Raw genomic sequence first — 14,741 nt, forward strand, 5'->3', positions numbered from 1 at the left:
CCACACATAGGTACGCAACCCAGGCAATGATTAGTTCTGTGAAACAAAGCAAAACCAATGTTACACCGTGTCTACACTACACTGGACGCGAGTGGCGCGGCGCGACAAAATACTATAGATAGGGCTGTGACGGTGGCATATTTTTACCACCGCGGTGGTAATGGACCAAGTACCGCCGGTGGCGCGGTGTTGATATATATATATATATATATATAATTTTTAAAAGTGCGTGACGTCACGTGCACTACCGCCAGGTGGCAGTAGACAACCGCAGTGGCAAGCGACCACTGCGGTGATGCGGTTGTCACGGCGACCGTCACAGCCCTAACTATAGAACTCATTATAATCAGTGATGCTGTCTACACCATAGATATATATATACATATCTATGGTCTACACTGGATGCGGCGCGGCACGCCACGCCAAATCCCCGACAGAAAACTGCTTCTGTGTTCTATTTATGACGTATTGACACAAATTTCTAATGATTTTCAAAGGTCGCTTTGTCGTGTCCAGTGTACTAGACAGACTTTAGCTGTTGCTTATTGCCTTAAGCCTTCTTTTATTCCGCAGACGGTTTCTTCTTTTGTTTTTTATCCGCCATCTCTATCTTTCTGTCGCTTGGCTCGGCTAATGTCCGTCCCGTGCACTGAACGCTCTCTCCTCCACATCATGAGTAGACACGCCCACGCTACAAGTTTGTTTTGCTATTCGGCCCGAATCAGTTTTCTAAAGCGTTTTTGAAAAATTGCTTACCCCACTTTTAATGTCTTGTGAAGGAACAAACTTACATCTTGGATGGCCTGAGGGTGAGTCAATTTTCAGCAAACTGTCATTTTTGGATGAACTATTCCTTTAAGACCAGTATCTGATATGGTTACATTTAAAACTTTCTGTGAACAACAACTGACTTGCGGTGTGAGCCTACCCTTTGACACTTTGGGTAACGTGAGAGGAAAAGGCATGCAAGTATATGTAGTCAAGGTAGAGAAGAATTGGAAATGGAGTGACAGAGATGCCATTAGCTTTAAAATCTGATCGTCACATGGAGTATGCAGCTCCTGCGGGTAATCTCGGGTGATGGTTTGACTTCAGAGCGATCTGGTGTGATGGAATCAGCATAACCATCGAGTGGAAGGAAATTGAGTCATCTCGGCTCCAGCAGCTCTGCTCTCACTGCATCGCCATGCTTGTCTTCCCATTTCTCCCAAACAAATTAAGATTAAGTGGAACCCTATGCCAAAACGAGGAAGACAGGAAATTAGTTTTCTGTCAAAATAAAAGAATAGGAAAAAATAACATCACTAGTTATTAATTTGATGTCTCTCTTTCTCTCCCTCTTCTCGGCCCGGCCCCTTTCCTTCAGCTCTTCATTAATAACACTAAAATGTGACCTGTATAGGTCCACCTCATGAATTTATAGTGGCGGCCGTTTTAGTCGTACATATAAGCTCATTATGCAGCAGGGGAGGGAAACACTACGGTAATGGAGTAGATACAGTGAATACATCATATTCCCATATATACTGCCGAACAAATGCAAACATATACATCCAGTTGGTCAGGATGAATTATGTTGAGACAGCATGAAGAATGAATTTATCCGAAATTTTAAATATTTTTGCCTGGAAAGCGGATATATCAGTGAGGCAGAAGGCCAATCTTCATGGGGATGGACGGCACCAATTGCACCTGTATCAATAACATAAGTCAGCACTTCGTGATAATCAGATGAATGCATAGAGAATGCAGCTATAGACAAGATGTCTGTGAGATCTAGGCCGTGTACCGGAACTGTCATATTAAGGGATATAAGCGGTACCATATCTAAATTACAACTGCCTCCATACGGATGTTATTAAATAAAACTCTTTCAGATTAGCTCTTATCGGCGACCATTAATCAAAGCAGAACTTCTGTTGCGGGTGCCGTGCTGGGAATGGTTGATGTTATCTTCCTCCACGCTCAACCTGCTCGCTGTTTATTGTAGCGAAAGCAGAGGATTAAGGGCCACATGTGAATTCATAAGAGCAGATGAGAGCCGATGGGCTCTGGCCTTATGCTCGATGGGTGAATAAACTGTACTCACAAAGTGGACCGCTGAAACAAACTTGAAGTTTCTTTGCATACTTTGTTGTTGCTTGTTCCGTCAGAGCTGGACATCAGTATACACTACAGTTCAAAAGTTTGGGGTCAGTAAGGGTTTTTTGTTAAGAAATTAATACTTTAATTCAATAAGGATGCATTAAATTGGTCAGAAGTGACAGTAAATACTTTAATAATGTTAGAAAATATTTTAATTAAATGCTGTTCTTTTGAACTCTGCATTTATAAAGGAGTCTTGAAAAGAATGAATCACAGTTTCTACAAAAATATTAAGCAGAACAACCATTTTCAATATTGATAAAAAGAAGAAATCAGCAAATCAGTAAATTAGAATGATTTCTGAAGGATCAGTGACATTGAAGACTAGATTAATGATCCTGAAATTTTAACTTTGCATCACAAGAATAAATTACATTTTAAAATATATTAAGACAGAAATCTATGGAAGCTCATTTCTGCCACAGAATTAAAAATTAAAAAGCATTTTTTTTTCTTATAACAATTCAGACTTTTTCTTGCAATTCTGAGTTTATATCATAATTGAGACTTTTTCTCTCAAAAAATCTGAATTGCAAGATAAACTTAGAATTGAGTTTACATCTCACAAATCTGTTTTTGTTTCCACCACGAAATAAAAAAAGATAATTGCAACATTTTATCTCACAATTATGATTTTTTTTTCTCAGAATTGCGAGTTTATAACTTGCAATTCAGCGTTTATATCTTGCAGTTCTTAGTTTATATCTTGTAATTCTGAGAAAAAAATGTAATGATGGAAAAAAAGTTCTAGTATTGTGTTAAGTCACAAAAACCTTATATATATATATATATATATATATATATACCCATAAATAGTACAAGATGATTAAAATGGGACTATTTTGCCAACATTTTGTGTATTTTTTTATGCTTATTAAATTGTGTCGTTATATTAAATGAAGTTTAAATGGTTAACTTATTAAATTATAATTTATTAAAATTTTCAAGTTCATTTATTGAGAAGAATAGCACTTCCAGAGGTCATTTTTTATCACTCTGAAATCTAATTTAACACCAGGTTAAATGTGCAGTATAGTAACCCCTCACCTGTCCCACTGCTGCCACACAATGAACTCGAGTAGCAGAGGAGTCTGATGTCTGTGACCCTGACAGGAGATAAGTGTTTGTCTTGTTGGTTTGCACTCAGTGTGCATGTGATGGTAATCCGCCAGTTGTTAGCACAACTGCCACGTTGCCTGTGCATTTCTCTATAATGCTGACAGGCAGGCTTGAGCGCGGTTAATCCCCGTCCCAAACGCCCGTCTCCATCAGACTGATAAAGGCCAGCACATAAACAGCTCTTAATGAGAGTGGACAGCATGCAGAGGAAGTGTCCTCTCTCCCTCCTGGCCCCTTCCAAAGTCTCTGACTATCTCACTCTTTTATAATATGAGATGGATTTTAGTGGAGCTGCTGAGCTGTGTATTTTTAGTTTGATCTATTCATGACTTTTCTTATTGCTTATACTTTGGGTTAGATATCTAAACAAACTCCTAACCGTAAATATTAAAGTATTACTTTTCTGAGCGATTATATTTATCATTTTTTTCTGGCGGAAGATATAATTCTGTTACATATATTTATATTTGGTTAGATTTTTTAAGAAATTTATAATTTTATTCTTCAACGATGCATTAAATTGATCAAAAGTGAGAGTAAAGACATAAAAAAATTAAAATAAATAAATAAATAAATAATTTTTTGGAACTTTCCATGAATTAAAAATTCCTGAAAAAATGTGTATTATGGTTTCCACAAAAATATTAAGCAGTACAACTGTTTTTAGTGTTGATAATAATAAGAAATGTTTCTAGATCAGCAAATCAGTATCTTAGAATGTTTTGTAAACTGTTATGTGACACTGAAGCCTGGAGTAATGATGCTAAAAATTCAGCTTTACATCACAGGAATAAATTACATTTTCATATATATTCAAAGAGAAAAGAGTTATTCTAAATTCAGTTTTTAGTGTATATTTAATCAAATAAATGCAGCCTTTGAGTATAAATGATTTTAAAAACATAAAATCTTACTAGCCCGAACTTTTGAACAAAATGTGTGGCTTAAAGGGTTAGTTCACCCAAAAATTCTGTCATTAATTACTTACCCTCATGTCGTTCCAAACCCGTAAGACCTCAGTTCATCTTCGGAACACAAATTAAGATATTTTTGATGGAATCTAACAGCTCTCTGACCCTCCCATAGACAGCAAGGGTACTACCACGTTCAGCGTCCAGAAACGTAGCAAGGAGATCGGTAAAATAATCCATGTGACATCAGGGGTTCAACCATAATATTACGAAGCTACGAGAATACTCTTTGTGTGCAAAAAAAAAAAAAACGACTTTATTCAACAATTCGTCTCCTCCGCGTCACCCTAGCGCCATTTTGGAGAATATCCACGGATTTGAACGAAAACAACGTATCCGTGTAGTGCGGCTGACACAGAACAACATACGCTGTTTGCGTTCAGTGAATATTGAGGGTGACTGAGGGTGAGTAATTAATGACAGAATTTTCATTTTTGGGTGAACTAACCCTTTAAATGTCTAGATACTTTTGGGGCCACTTTATATGTTTTGACTTGATGTAACGTAGTATTTAAATAACTTTCACCGTTGTGCCCCGGAGCAAGACTCTTAACCTTAAGATGTTTCCAAGGGGACCGTCTCTAATTAGTGTATGGTAAGTTGCTTTGACAAATTAGTAAATTAGTAATTAGTAAAAACTCAAATACGAGTGCCTACCCTGCTTCCTCTGAGCATGTGAACACATTGAGCTCAAGCATTTCAGTAGTAAAGTCACATGATCTGTCACCAACTACACATTCCTCTGAGATTTTGATATGAAAACAGTCTCATTCTTGATTTATTTTTTCAGAATTTTTCAGGCGGCCATCCAAAGAATTTCATGACCCACATGAGAGAAAGAGACATTTCAAAAGCACGGTTACCTCTTTACTTCTTGCAAAATTATATCGTACAGCCAGACACACATAACATACATTTCCATCCTTTGAACACACTCAGGCTTGCGGCTCGACGCCAGTATGACAGCCCACTCTAAACAGACGGCCTCCCCCGCAATCACGCCGTGAATTATTTAGACTGTTGATTTGATGTGGCAACCAAAGCAACAAATCAGAAAACAAATGAAGTCGACCTCCGTCTGTGTATCTGTGTGAATTATGTAGGGCAAAAGCTTTCATGTAATGTTTGTGTTTGTTTTCCACTATTTGATATGTGCTTAATTAAAAGTTTACCATGAGTTACGCACTAGATTTTATTACTTGGGGTTAGGGGGTTTTCAAAAAGTAATAGTAAGTCCTCCAAATGATTCTTGCTTTATGAGACACACCATTAGCTATTACAACTAGTTGCAGTTCTGTGCTAAATTGAGCAACTTTCTGTGATATTTCCCACACAGGAAGATGGGAGCTTCTCATTGGCGTTCAGCACAGCCCGGGGTTCAGAGTGTTAAGACAAACAAGGAGAACGCACCTCACGGAGTAAGAGTTTTCATGCAGATACACAAATAAAGTCTGTCAGCCTGTCTGTCTGTTTAAAATATCCAGTTAAAATCAGGCTGACTTCACCTTCATTCATGCCAGGGATAGTCCAAAACCTTGGACGCACTTTCTAGAATTAACTGCATGAACAGTTCACCGGTGGTTTTGGTGATAATGTGGTGTTTGAAATATGTTGTTTCGGGCAGCTCTCTCCAGGCAAGATGAAGATTAGAGTGCTGAAGGACGAACCTGTGCCAGGTGGGTGGACTGGAATCTGAGATGTGTTTTGCCTGGCTTGTTTTGAACTCCTTTTCCCCTCAAATTTATCACTTGGACACAAGCATAGTAAAGTCTTAATTACATAACCCTTCTTTTTTTTGTAAGAATTTCCGAAAGGTACAAGTCAAAATTGTCTTTAATTCTTTTCCAAAGTCTAGTAACTGACACAAAACTTGTTCCAAACAATATGCAGAATAATTATTAAGGCATCACGTGTACTGTATATGTTGCAGACATTGCACTGCAAAAAGTAATTTTCTTGGTCATTATTTTTTACTTATTTTCTAGTAAGCGTCCTTATAACAAGGTAAATATACTTGAGAAGCAACACACTGAGTAAGATAAGATTTGTTTTCAGAGAACATCTATTGAATTATTAGGGGCCAAGCCCTGAAGGGGCTGTAGTTAGGGGCCATCTGTTATTTTATTTTCCCCCAATTGGAGTCTATGGCAGCCCTATGAATGGAACATAGGAAAATTATTAAATTTGGCACACTTGTAGTGATGGTCATGAATAATGATCTGACCAACTTTGGGGTCCCTAGGACCAACTCTATAGCGACACCACCAGTTATCACCACTTTTCAAATGGTTATAACGTTTGAACCCTTTGCTGTAGAAAAATGAAATTTGGTTCATCTGATTCCTCTCTTTATGCTGATCACATTCAATAGCATACATCAAGTATTGGCCATTTTGAAAAGTACAGTTTTCCATTTTTTTGCTACGCCTTCAAATTTTGTGAGATGAACTTTGGACTGAGCCACACAGAAATGACTGAACAGAATTGTATGTCCTACTGGTGAGAAAAAAGTTATGATGCTGTAAACGATGTTGACCCAAAACTGGTTCAGAGGCGGTATCTCGGCCAAACTTTGATCAATCGAAACGAAACTTGGTATGCTTCATCACCATGATCTGAGGGCCCATGTCAAATTTGGCAACAGTGCCACCTATGGATCATGAGATACGAAAAATGTCTTATTTTGCTAATAACCTTTGAACTGTTAGTCAGGAAATTATGATCTTGGTGTCTGTGGATTCCTTGGGTCATGTCGAATCTGTGGATGTCGATTTTACCAGGATCAGATAAGGATACCAGGATTTTGCCGCCTGTCCGCCATTTTGAAATTTGCCATAAATTGTGATATCTTTTGAACTGATTGACATATACAGTATGCACAAAAATTGGTAGGAATCATCGACAGCACGTCCCAGAGGTACCTGAGAAATTTGAACACAGCGCCACCTAGTGTTCCAGAGATATAAAGATATTTGCAAAAATGCTTATAACTTTTGAAAACATTGTCCACATTTTGTTATTTTTGTATCCTTTCATTCCATTGGTTTGCCATTTTCCATTAATGTGCCTGTCCGCCATATTGAATTAAATGAATAACAGTTTTTTTTACCTACTTCTCCTATAAATTTAATGTGAACTTCTGTTCATTCTGCATTCATTCTCACCTATAATTCTGAACTGGGTGTTTTTCCATGTTCATTTAATTTTTGCTGTTTTTGCTCTTCCTGCTTTGCACTGTGCTACAGCCCTACTATTGCTGCTTGTAGCTATATTTATTATCGTTTTTTACCCCATTTGTAAATTGTTCATGTTTTAAACAGAAATTAGACAAACTTTAGTGAGATTTGTCCATTGATTTGTTCAAGAAAAAAAAATGTGTAACAATTTAAAATACATTCTCTGAAAACAAGAAAGAAATAAAGATAACAATAATGATCTTTTGCAAGGTGAAAACAGTACTGCAAGTGAAATTATAAATGCACTTTATTCAGTATTGCAAAGTCTTGATGAAAAGGGCTCCATCTAATGAATTAATTGGCTATTTTATCCAAAAGTTTTGTTTTATTTGAGCATTCATGCAGGGTCCTGTGTTCCCCAGATTTATATGGCACATAATGAACACATAACAAAGGATCCTTTGTTCCCTGGGTTAAACTTTTGAACGGTAGAATGGATATACTTCCATATTGAATCATTAACTTAGCAACATGCTATGTACCAGCTCTGTTGGAATCTACTGTCGAGTCTCACTTGTTGAATACTATTTGTGTGATGTCGATGCGCTTGTGGAACATTCCAAATCAGTCAGATGACATGATTCTCTCAGAAGGTACCATCCTATGTAGGCAGTTGATGATGAGGTAGCTCATTAAATTATGGAACAGATTTCATGTGTAGAGTTCTGAATTGTGTGTGTCTTTGTATAACTGCAGCAGTACAGGAGCAGGTAATAGCGGAACGAGCCGCCAAGGTACATGGCACTAACAGGAAGCTCAACCTGAAAGGAAAAGTCTGTGGACAGTGTGAAGTTCAGTTGGCCGGACTGGTGAGTTTTCATCCGTTCTGTTATGTGAACAGAACTATTCTTAATTCCAGACTATCCATCCCTTTCATTCATCATGCATCATGTCTCAGGTATACACTGCCGCTCTAAAGTTAGCATTTTTTGCTGGAGTTTGCATTTATTTGATCAAAAATACAATAAAAACAGTAATATTGTGCAATACTGTGTATTGTTACTATTTAAAATAACAGTGTTTTCATTTGTATACATTTTAAAATGAAATGTATTCCTGTGACACAATGCTGCTTAATATTTTTGTGGAAACCGTAAAACATTTTACAGGTTTCTTTGATGAATACAAAGTTCAAAAGAACAGCATTTACTGGAAATAGATGTAACAATGTAAATGTTTTTACTGTCACTTTTGATCAATTTATGCGTCCTTGCTGAATGAAACCATTAATTGCTTTTCAAAAACATGTTACTGACCTCTAACTTTTGAACTTTTTTGGTAAGCGTTTCTGGGCAAGCTAATCAGAGTATTTGCAGAAGTTTGCAAAGTTCATGGTGGTTCAAATTTAAAAGACTTGCAGTAGTTTTCTTAGAGTAACTTTGTAGCAAGTAAACAAGATATCCTTGAGAAACATTCAATTTTTTTCTGTAATTTTTTTAGCTTATCATTTCTGCACATATAGACATTCACAGAGATCTTTCATGCCATGCCACTTCATGCATACATTTTTTTCCCACACTGGTACCATGAACTTCAAATAAACCCATCCCATGTCAGACATATCGGTTAAGCAGTTTTCTCAACCAGACTAAGCTGCAGTGTGAACCAGACTTCATACAGATAGTCAAACTCTGGCTCTTCAGAACTAAAGTGCATGACACAAGGGTTTGTTATCCTCCATCAGTTCGAATAAAAGAGCTTCCTTAGCTCCTAACAGTAAGATTCCACTTTTTACTTTGGCAGCACTAGATTGAACTGCTGCTAAATACAGTGCTGCAAATATATTCCTACTCATCCAACAGTATTTCTCAGCAAAGAAGACATGAAGTGCAGATTCTGTAGTCCGGAAGCCCTCTTAAAAATCAGTTTGGGGAGAATGCCGCTGCTGTAATTTATTTCAGTGGTGTCGTGCTGAAATGAGATCTTTTTTTATGTGGCCATTAAAGGAGCCGGTAATGGGCACAGCTGTAGATTCACAGAGCAGCACTGTATTTACCCTTTTCTTTATTCACCGTGAGTGTGTGTGCACGTGTTTGTGTGGCTGTATTAAAGGGGACCCTGTCACCCATGGGAGATTTGGGACTTTCATGCATTGCTAGTGTGTGTGTGTGAAGAGGACTTGAGTGCTTTGAGACAGACAGTCTCGAGGGGAAATGTACCTGTGGAATTTGCACACATGCATTTGGCTGTCAAAGACAGCAAGTGTGTTAAAGTGAATGTTCGGGGTCTGTGTGTATGTCTGTCTCAATGTATTTATGGATGTGTAGAGCCAAGGCTTCCTAAGGGTTCCCTCCGTGCTCACTGACACAGACCTAGAGGAACCCACAGGAGCTAAAGTTGAAAGCTGTTGTTTTGTTCGAAATAGAATGTACTGTACTGTTTACTACAAAATGCATGTACACTGGATACTGCCTGCCTACTTAATTTTTCAATATGTGAAATATACTTCTCTGACATCATGCTTTTAAATCAGATGCATATTGTACATAGAAATGGCTGATATCTCCAGTTTCTCGTGATTGAGTGATTGACTGGCTTGTATGGCACTTCCAGTAGTTAGTTGAAAGTAAACTAGAACTTGAAATCCATGAGCAGAACTGTATATTCAGCTTTGTGAAATTATCTGTAAATGTCTGCTATGTATGAAGATGCAGAACTTCGGCTTTGAAATAGGAAACATTTGGACAGACATTGCAAAGTCTACACATTTCCACTCATTTGAATGAGTTGGTGTTTACTACTTTAGATAGGCTCTTCCTTAAACAGCATGGAAAACAAACCAAATTGTGACTGGTCACTTGACCTTTAGACTAATGAAGTGGCAAGTGCAAAACTATGGCTGCACTCAGAAGAGCATACTACCTTTATGTTGCTTATCTTTATCTGACATAAATATTGTGAGTTGTATGCTTGTATATGTTTCCACCTATTTTAAGTTGCAGAACTATTTCAGACTATAGTCAGTGTTATTTTAGTAACCTATTATTTACATACTATTCAAATAATATTTTGGATGAGCTTTCATTTTTATATCTTCATTTTAATTTTAGTAGTAATGTTTATGTGCATAGTTCTTTTTATCTTTTTATCTTAATTTATTTGTATTTAAGTTTTAGTCATTTTAGTATTTTAACACACTTATTTTCAGTTAGTTGCCAAAACAAAATTTTTGTTTAAGTTTGTAAGTCTAAGTTTTTTATCATTTATATTCATTTTTATATATTTCTATTTAGCTTTCATTTATTTTTTATTTAAGTTTTAGTCATTTTAGTACTTAAACTTATTTTATTCCAGTTAGTCGCCAAGACAAGTTTTTACGTTAAAGATTTTCATCTAATATTTATATTTTATTTTATTTAACAAAAACATTTTTTTAATAGTTTTAGTTTTAGTAAACAATAACAACACTGACTATAGCATTCTGCATTGTCTAATATTTAATTTTGTGGAAAATAAGTCTTAAGTGAGAAAGTAAGCTTCTGGTTCATTTGTAATGCTGGTAACAGAAGGTCAAGTAGAGCACACTGCATTGTGGGATACAGTATTTCATGCAGTGTGCTTTGCATCCACATGTTGGCAAATGTCATAGGTTAAATAGATATTCGATACAAACATACTACTGTGCAAAAATTTTCATGTAGACTGCAGAAATATTATTCCAAACATATCCAAAGTCTGTCCAAAGGAATTCAAACTCTTCCGAGCATCATGCATCTCTCAAGCTGAAGTGCTGCATCATCAGAGAAGACATGCAGATGTTCAGACCGAATGAATCAAGATAGCAGGCTGGATTCATTTACAAGTGGCTCTTCAGCTGTGGGTTTGATAGACCTTCCTTTAAATTCCTGTGCTGCTATGTAGTCTGTCATTCTATTTGTCCGTCTGTCCATCAAACGGGCTCTCCTACCGTCCTCCGCATTCATTTACAATCGGTAACAAAAATAATGAGCTCCCTTAAGATACGTGCAACTCCCGTCTCTCCATTTTAATATGTATCCTGTTATGCAAAAAGTGCAAGATATTTAAATATATATTGCTGATATTAAAGTTTTTGGGGTGAATATACCTTGCCGTACAAGTCCTGGGTTAATTTAATTGTTTTTGATCTGTTTCAGATGTGTGCAGAATGCGGAGAGGATTATTGTGTGGGCTGCTTTGTCAGATTCCACCAGAAGGGGGCACTGAAGCGCCATCGTATGGTTCCCGTACAGGTGAGGAGGTGTTCTGACAACCTCCGTCCGTCCCACACACACGCACACACCTACACACGCCCGCATCAGCACCAGGCACAAACCTCCAGATTCAGTCTTCCTCCTCCATGCCGTTTCTCAGAAACACAGAACACTGGTCACTATTAGTGGTCAATCTGCTCACTCTAACCCAACTCTGATTACACACACCTGTTCCCAGGTTCCACTTCTCAAAAAGCCACATGATGTGAGGTTTCATTCACATTCAGGACAGTTGCCTTAGCCAATACAACAAATAAGCAGCATAATGTTTTTTTTTTCTTCATTTCGTTTTGTTCCCATTAAATTGTTTATGTAAAAATAACTGCTCATTAAATTACCTTTTAGCTTTATGTGATTTTACTATTATAGTATCACTCTGATCTACATTTACTTAATTGGTAACAGAATGAAGGTTGACACTAATTACACTTCTGTGTATCTAACTATGTACAACCATAATTAGTACATTTCTTCCAAGAAAAGAAAACTACATACAGTACCTACCGGTCAAAAGTTTTGAATCATTAAGGGTTTTTTTGTGTGTTTTTGAACCCTCTTTTATGCTGCATTTATTTGATCAAAACTGTAAAAACAGTAATATTATTACAATATAATAGAAATGTGGAATTTTTTAAATCTTCTGCAACATGATAATTATCTTTACTGTCATTTTTGATCAATTCAATGCTCCATTGCTGAATAAAAGTGTTGTTACTGACCTTAAACTTTTGCATGGTAGTGCATCACGGATTCCACAAAAATTTTAAGTAGCAAATCAGCATATTAAAATGTTTTCTGAAGGATCATGTGACACTGAAGAATGGAGTAATAATGCTGAAAATTCAGCTTTGCTTCACAGAAATAAATTACATTTTAAATATATCACAACAGAAAACTATTTTGAATTCTACTAATATTTCACAATATTCCTGTTTTACTGTATTTTTGATCAAATAAATGCAGCCTTGGTGAGCAAAGGATATTTCTTCCAAAACATTGAAAATGATTCCCAATTTAACTGTAGTGGGTTTCTGATATTTAGCTGTGCATTTATATAGTAAGATCCATTTTTAATAGTTTAAGTTACATTTTAACTTGACCCTCGGGGTCATTCAGACTGTGTTGAGTCAATTGGGAAAAATCAGCTCATTATAGTTTCCATAAGCGCTAACCCCAGGGCATACAGGGAACATACCTCACCATGACTCCATGTCCTAAAGCACTCCATATAGGCATACAAATATGTTTAGGCACCATCATGTGTGTGTCAGTGTTGATCGTAGCATTTGAGGTGCTCCAATTATTGCATACTATAGGTGTGCTGGAACAGCGTGGAGATCAGCTCTTCTTCTGAGAAGATGACCTTAAGTGACCCACATAAACCCTTCACATCTGTCTTCATGTTTACATCCCATCATGCAGCATTAGGCAGCAAATGTGCATCACCAAACTTACTTCTGCCCTGTGTGATGCTCACCCTGCACTGCCACATACTGAAAGCCGTAGTTACACAAACACAAGCAAACAAGTCCAGATGGAGGAGAAACAGAAGAACCCATAGGCTCTAGTCTAGTGAGCTTCCTCGTTGTCTACCGTCTACATTAGTGTTATTTTAGTATAATATACCATTATAATATTTATTAAAGGTATTACAGGTATTATTTTTTTTACCCAAAAAATAACATTTCTGTTGTTTACTCACCCTCATGTTGTTCAAAACCTGTGTAAGTTTCTTTCTTCTGTTGAACACAAAAGATATTTTGAAGAATGTAGCCAAACAGTTTCTGATCCCCATTGACTTCCATAATAATTTTTTCCATACTATGGAAGTCAATGGCTACCAACAACTGTTTGGTTACCAACATTCTTCAAAATATCTTCGTTCGTGTTCAACAGAAGAAAAGAAGCTTATACAGGTTTGGAAAAAAAACATGAGTGTGAGTAAATTATGACAAAATTTCCATTTCTGGGTGCTGCTTGAAGGGAGTGTGCAGTCTTGGCAAGAAACTGAGAATTGTATTTAACTACACTGGGCTCTGATGCAGCTTTATGCATCCTAATCCTGTTTAATTTGCTTCCATGGGGGAAAAAGGGAACAAATATTAATATTTTTGTCCCCAGGGTTTATTCTTTGCAAGCTTGGTTTGTCTGCATCTGCTTTTGACAAAGAGGCATTTGTCCATTTGCTTTTGATTCATTCTCTTTTATCTCTGTTTTCAATATGCACACATTTATTCTCCCTTTAATAGTTTCCTATTGCTTTCTATTGTCTGCAAATCACTATGCTGAGATAAACTAATTAATTTGCTATTGTTTACTGTAGTTTGAGTGCATAATAAAAATCTATTCACGAGACAGTCAAGGTCTTATCTGGTGAGGTAAGAGAAAGCGTTATTCAGCAGCCCTGACCACTATAATGGCCACTAACAATGTTATCTTAAGGACATAATGTCATAAAGAATTAGTTTTCTGGCTACCAGTTATTGGGTGAATTATATGATTTAATCAAGCTTTTCTTCATAGCTATTATTCATTTGCACTTTTTACGGAGAGATTTGATAATGTTTGCAGTAATCAGTAATAAAAAGAGCAATTACCTGGTGTGAATATGATAAAATTAAAGAAACCCTATACATGTAAGTACTGGGTTTTCTGGGTTTTAGGTTTCTACTGACATATTTCATGGTTACTACTTTTAAAATGAAAAGTGCACTGTAATTGTTTTCTAAGTTGTAAATAAAGCAAATATTATTGGAGTATGTCATACAAGAAAATACTATTTCAGGTTTTCTACTTCAACATTTCACATTTAATTCAGTGTGTAACTTGCCATTTATTTGCAATTGTTTGTGAAATTTGTTAGCAAATTCTGAGTGAAAATTGCTTCTACACCATTTTTTTCCAGTGTGTGTACAATGTCCTGCCCAACAGTTTTATTTTAGTGTCATTTCATTATATAAGACACTATTATATTTTTATTATTCTTTAAATGTCTCTGTGTGTGTGTGTGTATATATATATATATATATATATATATA

General features: G+C 36.4%; 1 protein-coding gene across 1 annotated transcript in view; it reads left to right on the forward strand.

Annotated features, from left to right (window-relative positions):
* LOC107662853 (uncharacterized) overlaps window positions 1-14,741 on the forward strand; it is a 38,829-nt gene that overhangs the window by 2,294 nt on the left and 21,794 nt on the right. Inside the window, exons 3-6 of the mRNA XM_016452968.1 lie at window positions 5,572-5,659; window positions 5,860-5,911; window positions 8,168-8,280; window positions 11,587-11,682. Of these exons, the coding sequence (XP_016308454.1) occupies window positions 5,572-5,659; window positions 5,860-5,911; window positions 8,168-8,280; window positions 11,587-11,682 (349 nt within the window). The remainder of the gene's footprint in view (window positions 1-5,571; window positions 5,660-5,859; window positions 5,912-8,167; window positions 8,281-11,586; window positions 11,683-14,741) is intronic.

Source organism: Sinocyclocheilus anshuiensis, unplaced genomic scaffold, assembly GCF_001515605.1.
Source record: "Sinocyclocheilus anshuiensis isolate Anshui unplaced genomic scaffold, SAMN03320099.WGS_v1.1 scaffold739, whole genome shotgun sequence".
Lineage (NCBI taxonomy): Eukaryota > Metazoa > Chordata > Actinopteri > Cypriniformes > Cyprinidae > Sinocyclocheilus > Sinocyclocheilus anshuiensis.